This window comes from Cordyceps javanica, chromosome 4, assembly GCF_051103115.1.
Source record: "Cordyceps javanica chromosome 4, complete sequence".
In the NCBI taxonomy this organism is placed as follows: Eukaryota; Fungi; Ascomycota; class Sordariomycetes; order Hypocreales; family Cordycipitaceae; genus Cordyceps; species Cordyceps javanica.
Genome location: NC_139298.1, coordinates 759,968 through 777,609, shown reverse-complemented (window position 1 = coordinate 777,609; position 17,642 = coordinate 759,968). Strand labels below are relative to the sequence as shown.

The 17,642-nt window shown below is 54.8% G+C and overlaps 7 protein-coding genes across 7 annotated transcripts; 4 read left to right on the top strand and 3 right to left on the bottom strand.

Moving 5' to 3' along the window:
• Positions 1-320: 320 nt before the first annotated feature.
• Positions 321-1,708, top strand: V2A60_006138 (S8 family peptidase; the record flags this gene model as incomplete). Its single annotated transcript, XM_083257435.1, has 4 exons — positions 321-590; positions 647-832; positions 915-1,424; positions 1,484-1,708. The coding sequence occupies 4 exons, from the start codon at positions 321-323 to the stop codon at positions 1,706-1,708; spliced, it is 1,191 nt and encodes a 396-aa protein (XP_083113561.1).
• Positions 1,709-3,168: 1,460 nt separating this feature from the next.
• Positions 3,169-4,098, top strand: V2A60_006137 (DUF3632 domain-containing protein; the record flags this gene model as incomplete). The annotated part of the gene is made up of 2 exons (XM_083257434.1): positions 3,169-3,562; positions 3,635-4,098. The coding sequence occupies 2 exons, from the start codon at positions 3,169-3,171 to the stop codon at positions 4,096-4,098; spliced, it is 858 nt and encodes a 285-aa protein (XP_083113560.1).
• A 323-nt stretch (positions 4,099-4,421) lies between these two features.
• V2A60_006136 (uncharacterized protein) lies at positions 4,422-5,107 on the bottom strand (the record flags this gene model as incomplete). The annotated part of the gene is made up of 2 exons (XM_083257433.1): positions 4,422-4,999; positions 5,089-5,107. The coding sequence occupies 2 exons, from the start codon at positions 5,105-5,107 to the stop codon at positions 4,422-4,424; spliced, it is 597 nt and encodes a 198-aa protein (XP_083113559.1).
• A 568-nt stretch (positions 5,108-5,675) lies between these two features.
• On the top strand, positions 5,676-6,455 carry V2A60_006135 (uncharacterized protein; the record flags this gene model as incomplete). The annotated part of the gene is made up of 1 exon (XM_083257432.1): positions 5,676-6,455. The coding sequence occupies one exon, from the start codon at positions 5,676-5,678 to the stop codon at positions 6,453-6,455; it is 780 nt and encodes a 259-aa protein (XP_083113558.1).
• A 724-nt stretch (positions 6,456-7,179) lies between these two features.
• V2A60_006134 (uncharacterized protein) lies at positions 7,180-9,226 on the bottom strand (the record flags this gene model as incomplete). The annotated part of the gene is made up of 4 exons (XM_083257431.1): positions 7,180-7,415; positions 7,501-8,575; positions 8,934-8,948; positions 9,014-9,226. The coding sequence occupies 4 exons, from the start codon at positions 9,224-9,226 to the stop codon at positions 7,180-7,182; spliced, it is 1,539 nt and encodes a 512-aa protein (XP_083113557.1).
• A 2,522-nt stretch (positions 9,227-11,748) lies between these two features.
• Positions 11,749-12,427, top strand: V2A60_006133 (riboflavin kinase; the record flags this gene model as incomplete). The annotated part of the gene is made up of 2 exons (XM_083257430.1): positions 11,749-11,856; positions 11,978-12,427. The coding sequence occupies 2 exons, from the start codon at positions 11,749-11,751 to the stop codon at positions 12,425-12,427; spliced, it is 558 nt and encodes a 185-aa protein (XP_083113556.1).
• A 610-nt stretch (positions 12,428-13,037) lies between these two features.
• On the bottom strand, positions 13,038-15,032 carry V2A60_006132 (Zn(II)2Cys6 transcription factor domain-containing protein; the record flags this gene model as incomplete). Its single annotated transcript, XM_083257429.1, has 2 exons — positions 13,038-14,752; positions 14,822-15,032. The coding sequence occupies 2 exons, from the start codon at positions 15,030-15,032 to the stop codon at positions 13,038-13,040; spliced, it is 1,926 nt and encodes a 641-aa protein (XP_083113555.1).
• Between the last annotated feature and the right edge of the window lie 2,610 nt (positions 15,033-17,642).

Below are 17,642 nucleotides of genomic sequence, written 5' to 3'. Positions count from 1 at the left end.
TCCTGTCACGGCTGCGCCGTGGCTGACGGGCTGTCTTCAGCTGCCATGCAATGCTACAAAGCCCCCGCACTTTGACGTTGAATGGGGAAGGTAGCATGTGTTGAGAACAGAAAGATGGCTGCTCTCGTCAAATAAGATTGCTTTTTAACTTTATCCAAGGTTATTGCGGCTGGACTAGTCAGATGAGATGGCGCGGCGTCTTTCTTGCACGTCCAGACCTGGAGACTCCCAGTGTCCGGAAACATATATATATATATATTCAACCCATTGGGGTGCGTAAACTCATGTTAGCGGTCATGTATCAAAGCAACGCATTCATCATGAACCCGATTCGCTTTCTCTTCGCCCTTGCTGGCCTGGCGGCAGCCGCAGAGCCGCAGTCGAATATTGCACCGCTGTTCAAGCCCGCGGGCGACGTCATAACAGGTCGCTACATCGTCAAGCTCAAGTCCGGAGCCTCGGTGCTCGGTGCTAGTGGCGGTGTCTTGAAACACGCCTCGGCAACTGAACACGTTTATGCAAACATCTTTCACGGATTCTCTGCGTCGCTCGACGAGGCAGAGTTGGCGTTTCTGCGGCTGAATCCTAGTGTAAGTGATGACTACTTTGCCCAGAAAGGGGTCGCTCTCTGACAGCCTTGACGCAGGTCGAGTACATTGAGCACGACGCCGCCGTCAAGCCTTTTAGCTACGTTGATCAGCCGAATGCCGGGTGGAATCTCGGGCGCATTTCCCACCGCAAGCCTGGCAACACCACTTACACCTATGACAGCTCGGCCGGCGCCGGAACCTGCTCATACATTCTCGATACCGGAATTTCAGCCACTCATCCTGTACGAAATAACATTTTTCTCACGCTTCATTCCTCGCAAAAACCCCTTCTCTTCTAACCAAATCATTTTGTCTTTTCTACAGGAGTTTGGTGGTCGAGCCGCGCAAGTCAAGACGTTTGTCGGCCAGACCACCGACGGCAACGGGCACGGCACGCACATTGCGGGCGTCATCGGGGGCGTCGTGCACGGGGTGGCCAAGCGCACACGGCTGTACGGCGTCAAGGTGCTCGACGACAACGGCAGCGGCTCGTTTGGCAACGTGATTGCGGGCATGGACTGGATCGCGCAGGACGCCAAGACGCGCGGGTGCCCGCGGGGCGTCATGGCCAACCTGAGCATCGGGGGGTCCTTCTCCAAGGCGGTCAACGACGCGGCGGCGGCGCTGGTGCGCGCGGGCGTCTTCGTGTCCGTGTCGGCGGGCGGCAACAACGGCGACGCCGGCCGCACGTCGCCGGCGTCGGAGCCGACGGTGTGCACGGTCGCGGCGAGCACGGAGCGCGACGCCCGCGCCTCGTTTTCCGACTACGGCTCGGTGATTGACATTTTCGCGCCGGGGACCAACATCCAGTCTGCGTGGCTGAGTGGCAGCACGGTATGTCCATGTCTGCTTGCATAAAAACAGTGTATTGTGTGCTTTGTTGCTAACCAGAGGGCCATGATGGGGGGTCGGCGGGCAAAAAGAAAACACTCTCGGGCACGTCCATGGCGGCGGCTCATATTACAGGACTCGGGGCCTATCTGGCAGGGCTGGAGGGGTTCCCGGGCTCGGAGGCCTTGTGTAAGCGCATCCAGGAGCTCGCGACCAGGAACGTTCTGACCGGCGTCCCGAGCGGCACGCCAAACCTGCTGGCATTCAACGGGAACCCATCGGGGTGATCGCGGCGGAGAGCTCGGAACGGCAGACGCTGCGCTGTGCATGCAGAAGAATCTCAATTCAGTTTGACGTTTGGGTCCCAATTTGTTGCCAATATTTCCCCGTTTTTGGTTGACTCACGCCGACGTGGCCTGTGGCTGTGCGATGCCATGACGTCGACTGTGGTCGGGCAGGGAGGCATCGCACCACGTCCCACGTTGTGAAATCCTGCTTTGGGGGTTTTTTTTTCCTTCAACGATGGAGAATAAGACGTACAAATTTTGCATTCTTGATCGTCGCCAGCCGCCAGCTTGTGAATGGCAGAGGCGAAAAGACCGTGGCGCAATCCAGAGCAGTGATTGGTCTCGACAGTTGCTCCTCTTCATTTTCCTGCTATCCGCTTTTTATACGCCAATGACTTTAAAGTCTTCAACAGCATTGTGTATAGCGAACGACACTATAGCGATATTCTTGTGACCGGTGTTCTCTGAAAGATTGCTCGTATGATTCGAAATAGTAGCTGCCGCGAGGCGTGCTCATCATTGCGCCCTATGGATTCATCCTCCGTGACGGCGCTGTCGCCAGCTTTAGAAGAAGATGGCTAGGTAGGTGCTGAGTTGACATTGTTAAAGGTTGAGGTTTATCTATTGCTGGGCATCGGCTATATCATGCATATTGGCTGCCAGTAGATTTTGTACGCAGCTGGCTGTCCGTATGTTATGTGATTGTTTACGTGCTTGTTGTGTGACTGTTATGTGATTGTTATGTGATTGTTAAACGTCGTTTGTAACAACAGGTGGTGTCTGGCTACGATGAGCCCCGCTTCGGTCCGTCATGTAAATACCAGTATGGATTGTTTCATTCTTTTTCATTCTTTTTTATTTATTTATCTATTTACTTGTGTCTTTCAATTCTCAACAATGTCTAAGAGCCTTTCTCAGGTACAATCGTACAATACTATAGTCTCTATAAATCCCTAGTACCTACTCGTGCAGTCCAAGGGCGCTTGAAATTTTTCGCGTTCCACTCGTTGTTTGCATCTGGTGCACGTTGGCTTTCCCCGCCAAAGGCTTACCTCCACGCAATGTAAGCTACATTATTAGTAGGTACCTGTATTAGGCAGGTATCTCAGTTGGCAGCACCCTCTGGCCTGGGTTTTTCGTTCCTGATCTTTCACCACCATACTTTGTTTCTAGTTCCCCTCTCTCGAATGAGAGCTGCGAAAGCCCGACTCTGCGCTCCTCGGCCTCATCACACGCACCCTGCGCTGATCCGACGATCGAGCCCGCCATCACTGCGCCCCTCTCACACCTCCCGCATCCCCCACCAACGTCATACGCAAACCTTGGTCCCGGCACCTGTTCCGATCCAGCGCCTGACGTTGGGCTATATACTCCTCATCCCTCCTCCTCGTCCTACCCGTTCTCTTCCTCCTCCTCTTCCTCTGACTCCCTTTTCTATACACACAAACGCACACGTTACCATGTCGACAGCTCCTCTCAAGTCTACCGAGGTCCCGACCGGCGACGCCCTCGCCAAGCAGATTGCCGAAATCATCGACGTCGAGGTCAAGGACGCGGCCTCGCTGGCAAAGCCCACGTCGACTCAAGACACGGCCGACAAGATTGACCAGCTCTTTCAAAAGACCATCGCCGCCAACAAGGACGGCGCCGAGGACTTCCTGTACACGTTTTGGGATGTGGTGCTCAAGTCGGTCGTGACGATCCCCGCGACGGACCAGCGCCTGCAGCAGCTCATCAACGTCATCGAGGCGCTGCAGAAGAAGAATACCGCCGAGGTTAAGATTTGGGACGCCAAGACGTCCGTGTGGAAGGACTTGCCCATGTTGGGCCCCGCACTGCGAGAGGCGTGGAACTGTAAGTCGGCCGGCCACTCTGGCAAGCAAGCCACAGTCAGAGAGAAACCAGAGATGCTCACACAAAGAATAGTCAAGCCCGAGTTCAACCAGGGCAAGGAGGACCACGCGGCGCTCCAGAAATGGATCTCGCTCAACTCGTTCGCGGCGCGCATCCTCGGCCACCAGCTCCAGTCGTCCTTCAATCTCGGACTGTGGGAGCTGCGCGCCGGCCTCGAGGAGAAGCACCAGTCCGAGGCGTCGCGGGACCTGCACCTGAACACGGCCAGCGAGTGGCTGTGGCACGCCGGCGACGAGCTCCACCGCCTTTCGGGCGCCGCCGCCACCCTCAAGCAGGACGAGGTGGACGTGACCAGGACGGGCAGCCTGGTGGACGCGCCGTCCAAGGGCCCGTCCAAGGACCGCTGGGCGTTCTGGAAGAAGCGCCTCGGCGACCTGTCGTCTGATCTGTCGTGTGCGGCCAAGGAAGAGGGCCTGAAGGAGAGAGTAGATGGGGTGATTAAAAAGATGGATACGATTGAGAAGGGCGGGAAATAAAAAGGGTACAAGACAAGGCACGGGGCCTTGCCAAAAGGCGCGACATGACCAAGATGGATAAGGTTGATTTTCATGCCAGTCTATGTACATTGTTTAATCTATTGAAGCGAGTTCTTTCTTAAATTGGTCCCCGTAGCGCTTCATGCTGTATATGGTCTCAAAAAATTTACAAACTCCAATACGCCCATTCAAGTTTTTCCCATCCTCTCGACTACCACAACTGGCACCGCAACAACAACAGCACACGCCCAAGAAAGCCACTCGAGAGCCAATATCTACCGCTCTCTCTCTCTCTCTCTCTCTCTCCGCCCCTCCCTCGCCTCTTACGCATACATCATATCGCCGTCTTCCTCGTCGTCGTCGTCTTCCACGACCGGGACCTCCTTCTTCTTGACCATCTCCTCGCGACACATGGGGCAGGTCCCGACGCTGCGCAGCCAAGGGCCGACGCACTCGAGGTCGAACCGGTGGCGGCCGCGGCAGGGCAGCTCGACGACGAGGCACCACTCGTCCTCGAGGTAGGGGATCTTGCAGATGGCGCAGTCGTCGTCGGCGGCGAGCGTCTTGCGGGAGACGCGGTCCAGGCCGTCGAGGAACTCGGGAGCCACGCCGCGCAGGGAGGCGGGCGGGTCCTGGATCTCGCCGTCGAGGGTGGTGATGAGCTGCTCGAGGAAGGAGCGGTTGTCGGCCGTGGGCGCCGTGGTGTGCAGCGTCAGCAGCTGGTCCTGCAGCATGCGGAACAGGTCGGCCGTGTCGGCGGGCGTGGGCGTGGCGTGCGGGTTGTGGGCGGGCGTGGCCGCCGAGGCGGGCGTCTCGGCGACGCGGTTGAGCAGCGAGAAGAACGAGGCCATGTCGACGCGCCGCCCGCGGCGGGGCTCGGCGAACTGCACGTTGTGCTCGACTGTGAGGGAGGCGAGGCTCGTCAGCTCCGAAGGGGTTTTGCAATAGCCGACGAGGAGGAGGAGGGGAGGGAGGAGAGGGGATACGGACCTTCGTACTGGGTTGCCATTGTGGGAGGGGCTGATTCTGGACAGGAAGAAGAACTGCACGCAGCAAATGAGAAAGAAGAAGAAAAAAGGGCAGGGTATGGGGTTAATGAGAGACGAGGAGGGTGTCGGAATAGGCGCCAGTCGTAACGCGCAATGCCCAATGTCCAATGTCCCGAGCGGTGGTGATTGTCGAAGCAGGCAGAGAAACTGTTACGTCGTCTTGAGATCCTTCCCGCCCACATTAGGACTTTGGGTGGGGCTAGCGACCCTGCCGATTTATTAGCGGCTTCGCCTCCCTGCACCAGTTGAATCGGCCGCTGGTGAAGGCTGAAGCTTGCCGGAAGCTCCCCAAGCTCTTCAAAGTTAGCTAGCAGCTAGCCGTACCTTGCCTGTATCTAATCTCTGGCATGTATGATGAAATCCGCTCCGCACTCCGCGCAACCATTGACTCTCTTCAAGACAAGAACAAAACCAAAACCACCCAAATCTCGTTCCGGTCTCTTTTCTTCATCTTAATATTCCCCCAATCCATCTCATTGACATCTACGATTTGAACGCAACCAACATCCCGCATCAGCTCTTCCAATCATGTCTCCTACTACTCCTCCCACCGCCGCCGCCGCCGCCGCCGCCCCAGCCGCCATCATCGGCTCCACCGGCCTCGTCGGCTCCCACATCCTCTCGACCATCCTTGCGGGCGAGACCTACGCGCCCGTGACGACCATCACCCGCCGCAGCCCCAAGACGGCCGGTGCCGCCGGTGGGGAGACGTCCTCCTCGCTCAACGCCGTCGTCGACACCGACACGACGCAGTGGGCGTCGGTGCTCTCCGCGCTCCGGCCGGCGCCCGAGGCCGTCTTCTCCGCGCTCGGCACCACGCGCGCCGCCGCGGGCGGGCTCGCCGAGCAGTGGAAGGTCGACCACGACCTCAACGTGGAGCTGGCGCGCGCCGCCAAGGCGGCCGGCGCGCAGACGTTCGTCTTCGTCTCCAGCGGCGGCACGCGCGGCCTGCTGTCGAGCCGCGTGCCCTACAGCCGCATGAAGAACGGCGTCGAGGACGCCGTCCGCGCCCTCGGCTTCGCCCACGCCGTCATCCTCAAGCCCGGCCTCATCCTCGGCGAGCGCGAGCAGGCCCGCGCCGCCGAGGGCTGGTTCCAGACCCTCACCCACGGCCTCGGCCGCGTCAGCGGCGCCGCCAAGGACTTTCTCGCCCAGGACGCCGAGGTCATTGCCCGCGCCGCCGTCAGGGCCGCCCAGCTCGCCCGCGACGGCAAGGCCCCGAGCGAGTACTGGGTCCTCGAGGCGAGCGACATTTTGAGGCTCGGCAGAACCGAGTGGAAGGACGAGGCGCAGAAACCGGCTGCGTAGAGATGAGGACGTTGCCGTTGTCCTTGTCGTCGCAAGAACGGCTTGTCAAGAGAGAATGGCAGCAAATTGTTTGGGACAGCGTGGTAATGGAAGTGAGTCAGGGGTTGCGCTTCTTCTTCGTTTTTTTTTTTCTCGAGTTATAAAGATACCAAAATGTCAAGCCTATACCAACATGCCACAATTTACCAGGAGGTATTCCGCAAGTACTGAGTAAACCATAGAGTCGCTGTCCTGGCCTTGGACAATGCCAGGGAGAGACACGCAGCGGCTTAGAAGCCAGCTACAAATATTGCCGCAGCATAGACCGTAAGTACGTTGTACAATGTTTGGTGAGATTTGCGCTGCTTGAGCTACTTGTTTTCTGCGATTCAACTAGGTCACCGGCCACATTTGCCGGCCAGACGCTGGTTAAATCAATGCTACGACCCTTTGCACTTAGCTAGCCAGTGATACAGATTAGCAATGAAATTGAATTCATCAATACTTCAGAGGTAGTGACGTTGAGTCATCTCTTATTGAAAGCTTGTTGAAAGCAAAAGTACAAAAACAGTATCTGTGAAACAAGGTTGCTCAGTTTCGAAATCAGAGTGTACAAGTAGCAATCCTGCGCCGCACGAATCATTTGATTCTTCATTAGTAGTTACATATTCATCCTCACAGTCAGTACATGGTTCTTCCTGCGAAGGAAGTAGATCTGGAGGACGGTTCTTGCGCCTGTAGCTTATCAGTGAGTGTGGTGGCCCTTTTCCTCGTCCGCGTCGTCATTGCTCTTGCGGCGTTTCTTAAATACGTCAAAAGAGAGAGCATGAGCCGCGCCCGGGCACGGTGGTGTAGCCAACACTCTCGAGCACAGATCTTTGACAAACCTCACTATGGTTTGTATGATTCTGATGCCAAGACATTCCAATGACAGCCACATGCCGAAGCACGCGAAGCAGATTGTTGCTATGACGGCACTGCCTACAACAGCAAAAGAATCATATATCAACTTGTCAGTTGACTGGTCCCGAGCAATGGCGCGAAAGCAACAAAAGCCAATACTCACAGGTTGCCTTTGCAACATAGATAGGGTTATATACCCCTGTCTCGTTGGAAATGAGAGATGGATCTTGATGGCGCTGCAGGCTTGTGATTGGCACCGCGAAGAGCGAGGCCATATACGACATGGGAGTGAAAATGATGGTGACGACAGTGAAGCCAACTACGACAGCGCTCATCATGGCCGACGAGTTCGCAATCTGGAGATTTGCATGCTTCGATTTCAAGTCCAGCATGAGCGTAATTGACCTCTCAACCCTCTGTGCGTCTTCATCCAGCTGTTCAATGCGCTGATAGTACTCTTTGAAAGTTGTCTGCGCGCCGGCGATGAACTCCCACTCCTCAAAGTTTTTCTTGTGGGCATCGTTAGGAATGGCCATGATCTCTTCTTGGCCAGCCACCCAGTACATGGGCCAGGCCTTCTTGGCAAATGTTTTCCATATCTTTTCCTGCTGTAAAATGACGCGTTTAACCATAGACAACTCATCTTGTATGTCGATGATGACGTGCAGACACTTCCTTTCTGTATCGATATTAATCGCATTGATGCTGACATCGCGAACGTATTTCTCCACATCCGCGGAAACATTTAGTATCGCCTGCTCAAACTTAAGAAACAGCTCATCCGCTCTTCTCATGTGTTCTGGACCTTGTGGGGCAAGAGACAAGTCGGTAAGCAGCATCCCGATGCGTCGACTCTTCGACTTGGATCTGTTGGCGCGTGGGCCACGTAGTTCACTATCACTGCGGCAGCCTGAAATTAACAAGACATCTTTCATTTGCCAAATCCACGCTTGTTTAACCACAATCAGTGTTCCTTTTTCGGAACTGCGCTGTGGTGTTGCTTTGCCCGTTGTAGGGAAACTCGGCTCATTTAGCCGGACCGACATAGTGGCCTGATCATTGTTGCGACGCTCAATAGCTTTTTTAGGTAGGGACTGGTAGCAAAATTCATCCAAAGTCAATGACGGAAACGATAGGTCGCGTTTTGGATTGTCTAGTTCGGAGTTTCGCCCGCGTCGGCAGTCTGGATCTCGCCACATGTCGAGAACCTTGTGAGTCTCGAACGCAAGATAGGGCATCTAGTCTGTTAGTGTACGGTACACTGAAGCTAGAAAGGCTTGCTCACGGCTATGGATGTATACGCAGGCAAGTGTTCATCTTCGTCTGGCGCGTCATTCTCCTGTCGCGCGCCATCCTCTGGTCCCGATGCGCGCTCCGTGGGCCGCTCGAAACTACACGACGCAGACCTAGCACGATAACCGATTCCTATTCGCGGCAAATGCCCAATTTCTTTAAAAAGGCATCGAGCTGCTGTATCAGAGATCTTCTTTTGGTCACACAGAAGAACAGTGATCGTCTGAGTATGATATAAGCAATGTATTAGCAGGTGGCATTTGCGTCAATACAAGAACAGCGCTTAGCTCGAGGAAAACGTACAGCTAACTCTGAAAGCTACTCAGTATGTGTTAGTGAGCCGTATTTGGCGGTGTTATTTGTTGCAAAAGGGTTGCCCTTACAGTATTTTGGTCGATAGCGAAGCATAGCGCATTTCCGACATCACTCTCGTAGAATTTGCGCGAAGCCTGCGAGGAATTCAGAAGTATAGAGGGTCCCGGCTTATTCCGCACAAAAACTTTGATTACATCAAAGTCAAAGTTATCCGGAAGAAGGGCCTTCTCCCACGCCGTGCAATTAGAGCTGTCCTTGTCATTAATAGCCTTCTCCGTCATATTTTTCAACAGCCACCCAGCACACTCAGAGTTTTTGTTACTGACGGCTTGGTGAAGAAAGGTTCCGAGTAGATGTTTATTTTCGAAAATTCGTCTCTCCAAAAACCCTCGATTAAGAGGCACTAGTAGTTTCATGATATCGAGGTGAGAGTGGAAGCAGGCATAGAAAATAGCGCTACAACGGTCCAAAAAGACGTCTTTGTCTCCTTCAGCAGGATTCAAAAACTGACCGATAGATGCAAGTGCACTGTTCTTTCTAGTAGTTGGGCTGAAACTTTGTAAAACGCCTTTTTTTGGTGCATCAGCCTTGCAGTTGACAAACTCTTCCTTCATTTCGTTCGAAATATTCGCGAGCAGAACTTCGACTATCGGCAGCGATGGAGACTTGCATGCAAGATGTAAGGCTGTACAACCTTGTTCATTTACCTCGAGTAAGATTTTGTGCTTGTCTTTGTCTGGAAAGCTCTCGAGGAGAAGTTTGACCACGTCGCAGTCTGGGGGTGAATCTTTGAGGCCGCTCGAGCATGCAGAATGCAGGGCTGTGCAGCCCTCATGGTCTTTCAACAGCAAACACTGCTGTCTACTCTCTTCTGATAGCTTAGATATGCTCCTGAGAAGAAGCTTCACCAGTGCCTCTGAACCAGATCTACACGCGATATTCAGTGCCGTCCTGCCAGCGTCGTCTCGTCTGCAGAAATATTCCTTCCAAAACGGATACCTGTGGGCAGGCCTGATCAGGTGCCCAACGGTGCTTCTTATCTCTTTTTCGACGGCAGCATGAAGAGCCGTAGGTCCTCTCCTAGCTCGCCATCCGGGGTCAAAGTCATCACCCTGGGCAGGTGGTTCGTCAAGGCTATCATGAAGCCAGGTTGCGGACTGGACCGTGTAAGGCTTCGGTCGGCGCGGGAACGTGAAAAAATGTTCATCTCTGAGTATACCATTGGGAGTCGCTTCATTTTGGGGTTCAACGTCTGGGCATAGCTGCTCGCGCAGCGCAGTTGGTGCCTTTGGAGCCATCTGCCATCAGGACGCTGCGTCTTTGGAACGATGCGGATGAAAGAGTAAGGGGCGACTGTTGTGAGCTCTTGAATCGCCTGCTTTGATCAACCCCCTCTTTGGCTATTCATCTTTCCAGCTTTTCGGATGTCCCATACGCTGTTCGAGACATTCCGCGCGCCCGCGATGCCATGCATATTGCGCCCACCCGAACCCTTGGGCATTGCAGTCTGGCTTTGTTATCAGTAGCCGCCAAGGCTATTTCGACCGCTCAAGGTCACAGGCAAGGCAGCTCAGAGCGGCCAAGCCTGTGAGTGCCTTGCGCCAGAATACGCGTACCGCTCATGCGACTCGCTCCCGGCAGCCAACGGCTCGTCAAGCAACGCGACGAGGCTATGCAATTCCCGCAGCGGAAGGCGTCCGTGACCCGAAACAGCCGCATGCAATTCAGAGGTGCATACAACTGAGACGTACAGCCGCCACATAGTGCCGTTGAATGGGTTAGGGGGGGGGGGGGAACTTGCTCTCAGTGCACGCACAGCGTGTCAATCCTTTCTACGTGACGAGCAAGGCAACGGATGCTTGTTCCAGCATGCAGCAGATCGCCACCACAGCTGACTGGTCTGCCCCAGACCTTCCGGACGACGAAAGCCAGCGTTAATTTCTTCCAATTCATATCACCAACGTAGGAACATCAAGGAAAAGGCTCGCGACGGGAACCAGCAAAGCATCATCTGATGGCTGTGGTCGTCGTAGTAGAGCGATGAATCTAACAGAAGGGATAAGCTGCTGGACTTGGGCACTTCAGATACTTTCAGGTTAAGTTTTTGACGCAGGTGGTCTTTCAAACCCTTGATAGTGACCTAGGTGATAAGACGCGGATGATGAATGATCCCACTCGGCTACAAACGAGAGAAGGCGGCCAGTGCACGCTGGGATGACGCTGAGAAGGAGCTGAAGGTCCAACCCTGATTCAACGCTTACACAACGGCACACAACGGTACGCTTGGAAAGTTTCTTAAAATAAGTTTCTTAAAATAGAGCATTACTCAGTCAATATTTTGTACAAATCACAAAAAGAAAACATCAACAACACATACTCGGAACCAGAGGCCCATCCAGTACGGACTTAGCCTCTGGCCTACCCTATACCTCACCTACACCAGATGTGAGTCAACTTAATTTTTTTTCGTCCCGTCGTCATCCGCGCCAGAGAACAACCCCGCGGCAAGTCAGCCCGCCACAGCCTTGCATGGCAGCGCAGAGAAACCCAAACACGGCCCCCCCATTTTCCCCCCTCCCCCGCCGCCAGGCAACGGGCAAACGCTTCTTGACCTCACATTTCTCACACACTTGACATTGTTCTCATCTTACTTTTAAATTTCCATCTTTTTTTTCTGTGCCGCTCTCTGACCCATTTTCCCACCAAAACTCAGTCTCATTGTTACTAGAGCAAGCTTCACGGAAGCTCCGGCATCCCAGGACAAATAAAGACACAAAAAAAAAAGCGAGGAAAAGACACAGTCATGTCAGAGAGACCCGAGATTGTCGGCGCGGAAGCCGGTCCCGAACCGCCTTTCCCTCTGCGAATGGAGGGCAAAGTCATTTCCGGATTTGGTCGCGGCTCCAAAGAGGTATGTGTATACCTAGACTCCTCCCCGACCTCGGCTTCCGCCCCCCCCTCTTCGCAGCCTATATAGATCCGTCCATGCTGATACGATGCCCTCGCCCGCCCCCGGCCTCCCGGCTCGCCAGCTCGGCATCCCCACCGCCAACCTACCCGTAGACGCCGCGGTCACGCCCTGGATCGGGGACATCACCTCGGGCGTCTACTTTGGCTACGCCGCGCTGTCCCTGCCGGCCGCGCACCCGCAGCACGCGCCCTCCCCCGCCTCCTCCTCCTTCTCCGTCTTCCCCATGGTCATGTCCATCGGGTACAACCCGTTCTACAAGAACACGGTCCGCAGCGCCGAGGTGCACGTGCTGCACGAGTTCTCGCAGGACTTTTACGACGCCCACATGCGTCTCCTCATCGCCGGCTTCATCCGCGAGGAGAAGGACTACAAGAGCCTCGAGGCCCTCATCCAGGACATCAACTTTGACTGCGTCGTCGCCCGCAAGAGCCTCGACAGGCAGGGCTGGGCCCACGCCGCCCTCGAGGGCGGCGACGGGTGGCTGACCAAGGAGCTGGACAAGGAGGTTTGACTTGGACAAGAAGGAGAACAAAGATAAAGACCTCATGGCGGGCAAGACCCGTGACCAAGTGACGGGGGATTACATGTAGAAAGACATAGACGGCGATTTTTACAAGCAGAGTAGATAAAAGCAAACGTGTTGGAAACACGGCAACAATACAGAAACACTGATACAGCAGGCATTCACGCAGCAGTCACAAAAACATGTGTGAAGGGGGCATTCCATCGGGCAAAGTATTTATTTTGGTCATGTCCAATTGTTCAGCGACCTCGGCGCCGAGGGTATATCACGGCCTCATGCCCGGCCTCTTTGCCATCTCTGCTCTTTCCAGAAAAATAAACGCGAAATACCAAAAGGCCCAACCCAAGAAAAATCTAATGCCCCTTCGATATGAAAGGAAAAGTAGAAAAGGAACCCCGAACGTTTGAATAAAGAAGAAAGTAAAAGAAAAACACCTCCCATGCAGTAGAAAACAAAGAATAAAAATTGACAACCCAATGTACACCAAAAGCCCCATCTAGTCAACACCGGTTATGCCTCATACAGCAAGCTGATGAGGTTCTTGGTTTGGATAATATCTCGGTAAAAACTACACACCACAATTGTCAGTTCATTACTTTCATTGTTCTCCCTTTTCAAAATTGTGAATTACACTCACGTTGATAATAATCATCATGGGAATGTCAAAAACGTCACGTTTTATTGTCCAGCAATACGTGCAGTCCACCTTGCCATCCTTCTCGATGCGCGAAATGCCGTGCTCGCCGTCAATCTTGGTCACGCGGTTGCTGAGGATGCTCGCGGTAACAACTTTGGCGGCACCGCCACCGTTGGTCGGCAGAGGCTTCATATCGCCGGCCTCGTCGTCCCCACCGGCGGCTGCACCGGTGCGGTACTTCATCAGGCGGCAGCTGCGCTGGACTTTGCCGCGCGAGTCCTCAAATGCGAGCTGGCCAAAGTCGTGGTAAAAGTCGACAACGCTGTCGTCGTCGAGTAGCTCCGCGAGGAACACGGGCTGCTGGGCCTCGCCGCTCCTCCTACTACGCGGTGGTGGAGCGTCACCGCCTTCAGCCGACGCCGCTCCGCTGTAGACGTTGCGGTTGAGCTCCGTACCAAGCAAAACGTCCTTGGTCCAGCCCGTCAGCGCCGTAAACTCCTTGTTGACGGCCGCGACCTCGCCGGACCGGCGGCATACAATGGTGGGCGCGCAGCAGTGCTGCAAAAAGTCGTGAAACTCGACCAGTGTGCGCTGGAAGCACTTTTCCATAAAGACCAAGTCTTCTCTTGTCAGGTCCTTCGTGCATGCTATAAAGGACGGACGGATCTCGGCCAAGGACCGTGCCACCTTGATGACCTTGCTGTGCGGTAACCGGTCGCGCAGGACCTGCACCATGTTGTGGAAGCCCTTGGTGTAAGGATACGGCTCCTTGACGGCGGCGTAGATGCCGGCCGAGTCGCGCTGCCGCTTGCCCAGAATTTGGGCCACCTTGTCCGGTTTTGTCTTGATGCGTGCAGCATGAGCGTTTTGCAACGCAAAGTTGTTGGGTTTGGGGGACCCTTCCGTATTATTGGCTGGCTGCGGACTCGTAGTGGCGTCGGTGCTGGGACTGGCCAAAGACTGCGGGGCCGCTGCAATGGCGTAGGCATGAGGCAAACCGTGCTGCAGATTGCCTTGGGTGTACATGTTGGCGTTGGCATCTGCGCCGGCGTACTCGCCGCTCAACATCGTAGCGCCGTTGCCGTTTGCGAAAAGCGACGCGTACGCGGGATCAGCTGACTGCGATATTGAGTTCTCTCGCGATAAAGGCTCCGCACCCATGCCCATTTTGTTGAGGATGCCAAACTCCCAGCCGGCGTACTGACTGCCAAAGTTGAGACCCTCCAGGTCAAAGTTGTACAGAGCAGGGTTGCTGGGGTCAAAGAGAGCGCTAAAGTCCATCGTGTTCCCCCCGAGAATGCCTCCGATTTGGGACTGGGCATTGGCGGCTGGAAACGGATCCGACGGCGCTGTTGTCTGCGGATTAAAGGCAAGATTTGGAGACAATCCCACCCCAGCCTGAGCGGTAGAAGGGTACACGGGATATGAGGCGCTGCTGGCGGCAGACATGAATGCGCTCCCTGGGGTCGAAATAGCAGCTTCCGAAGTTGTTGAGTTTTGCCTATTGCCGTTGGTTTGAGCGGCGGCCCCCGAGCTCGGGTTGTAATTTGGCCCTAACACGGGCCTCAACGCTTCGGGCGGTGCGTCGTGGAGGTACTTGGCTTTTTTGCGCACGCCATCTTGGCAAGCATCTGCGAGGCCACGCTTGATACAGCGTTGACAGGGGCGCTCATCGCCTGCAGGTTACACGTTAGATTTGCGATCGGGCTCGCGCGACCAAAGCTGGTGTGGGGTTGGATACATACCACAAGTCAAGTGAGCCCGTTGGCAGGCAAAGCAGGCTCGCCTGGCCTTTTTGCGCCTGGGTCTTGAAGGGTCTTTGGGGTCGTACTTTTTCTTTGTTTCACCATTGGTGTTGTCGCCAGACTTGTCAGTCATTTTGATGTCACCGTCTTCTTCGATATCTGACATGTGGTCCGAAAGCTCGGCCGTTGAGTCGTCGACGTCGTCGGGCATGTTGACGGTTTAATACGGCAACTGGGCTACACAAGACTTGGATTTCGGAAGAGATGAGCAGCTACTAAGATGGGCTGAAGCTGACAAGCCACGAGCAGATCCAGGCGGGGATGTTCAGTAGTGTGCTAGCTGTCGATGCAGCTCTAAGTGGCGCCGACGCAGTGCGACAAGAAGCGGGTGACGCAAAGGCAGCCGGGTCGGTGAGGAGGTGCGATGCCGGCTGAGGAAGGTACTATGCCCGCCGCCGCTCGGTCGTAGCGAAATGACCAATTTGGCCTTGTTGGTCTGAGCCGAGGTTGCTGGTTGCGCCGTACACGATGCACAGCTCTCTGGCCACGTTGAAGAGGCCGAGGTAAGGATTTGGGCCAGGGACAGTAGTGTTGACAGTGTCGCTTCGTGTCGACTGCGGGCAAAGCTGAAAAGAAATCACAATGGCGACTTTCGAATTCGTACGAATGCGGCGGAGGGGGGAAGAGGGCGCTGCTGTGCGCCGTGTCGACTCGGCTGGTGGCGACGCAGCAAGCTGGCGATTGGATTTGTGTAGGCGTGACGTAGAGCGAGCGTCAGCGACGATTCGAGCAGTGGTCCGAGGCCTTGTTTAAGGGAGGTGGTCAAGTTGCGGTTGGTACATGAAGCTCGGTCGAGTAAGACAAGTCGTTTCCATCAGCACGTGGCGGTGTCTGGGTTCGGCTAGCGTTTGGCGACGAGGAAGGAAATCCAGGCAGGTGAGGATGCGCCGGCGAGGCGAGGACTGAATTGTCGAATTCGGGATCGGCGCAATGCGAGGACAGTCGAGTTCGTGTTGGGCGCGTCGAGAGTTTGTGTCTTGGATGCGTGGCTTTTGGCCGTCTTTTCGTGTGCGTCGCGCACGACTGGATCGCCGGGTAACTAACTAGTGGGCAGCGGCGGCAGGGATGGGAAGGCGTCTTTTTTCGCCGTATGGCACGCGCAAGATGACCGAGGTGCGTTGGAGAACAAGGCAAAAAAAAAAAGAAAAGAAGAAAAGAAGGACGGAGATGCAAAGCCGAGAGCAGCAAAGAGAAGAAGGCGTCGGAGAGGCTAGATTGGCGCCATGCGAGAATTGAAGCGGTGGTGTAGGGCCATGCGGGCTCGCGTGTGTGTCTACTGTGTTGGACGGCGCAGCGCTATTGTCGGCGAGGGTATTCCGAGGAAGTGGGCTGGAGCCTCGGGGCAAGAGAGCTTTGAGTTGAATGGATGGAGGGGCCAACGAGAAGAGCGTTGAAGGAAGAAGGACGGATAGAGGAAGAAACAAAAAAAAAAGACTGGAGATGGGGAACAGAGGAGAAGCGGTTTTGCTAAACTAGTGGTCGATGATTCCGGGGGGAGACTTGGTTTGGAGGGCTGCTTTTTTCTTCTTCATTTTTTTTTTTAAAGCTAGAGTTGGGATTGGATTTCGCCAGCGTTGGTTTGGCCGGGTGGAGATGAGGCTGGCCAGGCTGGGCTCGGCAGGTGGAGGCAAGAAGGGAAAGAGGGCGAGGTGAAGGATTGGAAGGGCGCTAACAAGGAACCTGGATGGAGGCTGAAGGTGCTGGAACGAGGCGCTACTTGGAGAGGTGCAGTGGCGGCGGACAGCTGAGGACACCTACGATGTACCAAGGTAGGTAGCTACGTAGAGCGATGGACCAGGTCTCTTTCATGGGCTGCAATTGTCAATACGAGGTTGATAAGTGAGAAAAAAAAATCATTATTGAAAGATTATATGACGGCAGTTTTTTTAAATGAGATTCTATGCGTGGGACGTGTAAATATTTGTGCCCTTTTAATACCGAGTAGAAAGCAAGTCGAGTGCCAAGTCAAGTAAGTAGAACGCGGCAATGAGTTTGACACCAGTTTCCACAACGGCATGGGGTGGGATGGGGTGCCGATGGAGTCGTTTATGGGTGCTGGAACCGTCGCGGTGCACCTGCCAGTACTGACAGGTGCCTACTTGCCTACCTAGGTACTTACTGAGTACCGACAAAAGCAAGGTAAGTACTTACTTACTCGCCCGGTTGAGCCTCAATTAGCAGAGACACCATAATGCGGGGTTTCTTTCTCTTCTTCTGAATTTCTTTTCTTTTCTTTTTTCTTTGTGACGCAGCCGATCTGCAGCCGTGTTCAGCTTCTTGGTCGTGTCTTGCAGCATTCTGCGCCTTTTATTTTATTATTTCCCTTTCCCTTTTTTTTCTCTTCACATTCGGATGCCCGTTGTGCCCCCCCCCCCCCCCCCCCCCCCCCCCCCAATCCTGCCTAAGTACCTAACCTCCCCAGCCCCGACGCCGGTTGTCCATCCTCGTTTGCCTTTAAATTTTTTTAGTGGCCAAGTACTTGCCGGTGCAAACGCTCAATGCAGCATCCTCGTTTGCCCCTCCGGCGCAGCGGGTCAACTTTGAATAGCTCGCTTGTGACTGGCTCGTGACTGGCCGTCGCTTCCTCTCTACTGAGTATTTCCTTTCTGTTCAAGCTTGCACTTGTTCTCTCCCCGCAGCCTCCATGCCTCCGAGACCTCAAGGGCCGTCATTTCTGCAAGCCACCGCTGCCCTCCCCTACTCTCTCCACCTCCACCACTACCATCACCGCCCACATTCCTTGCGATGTCTCTCGTGCCTT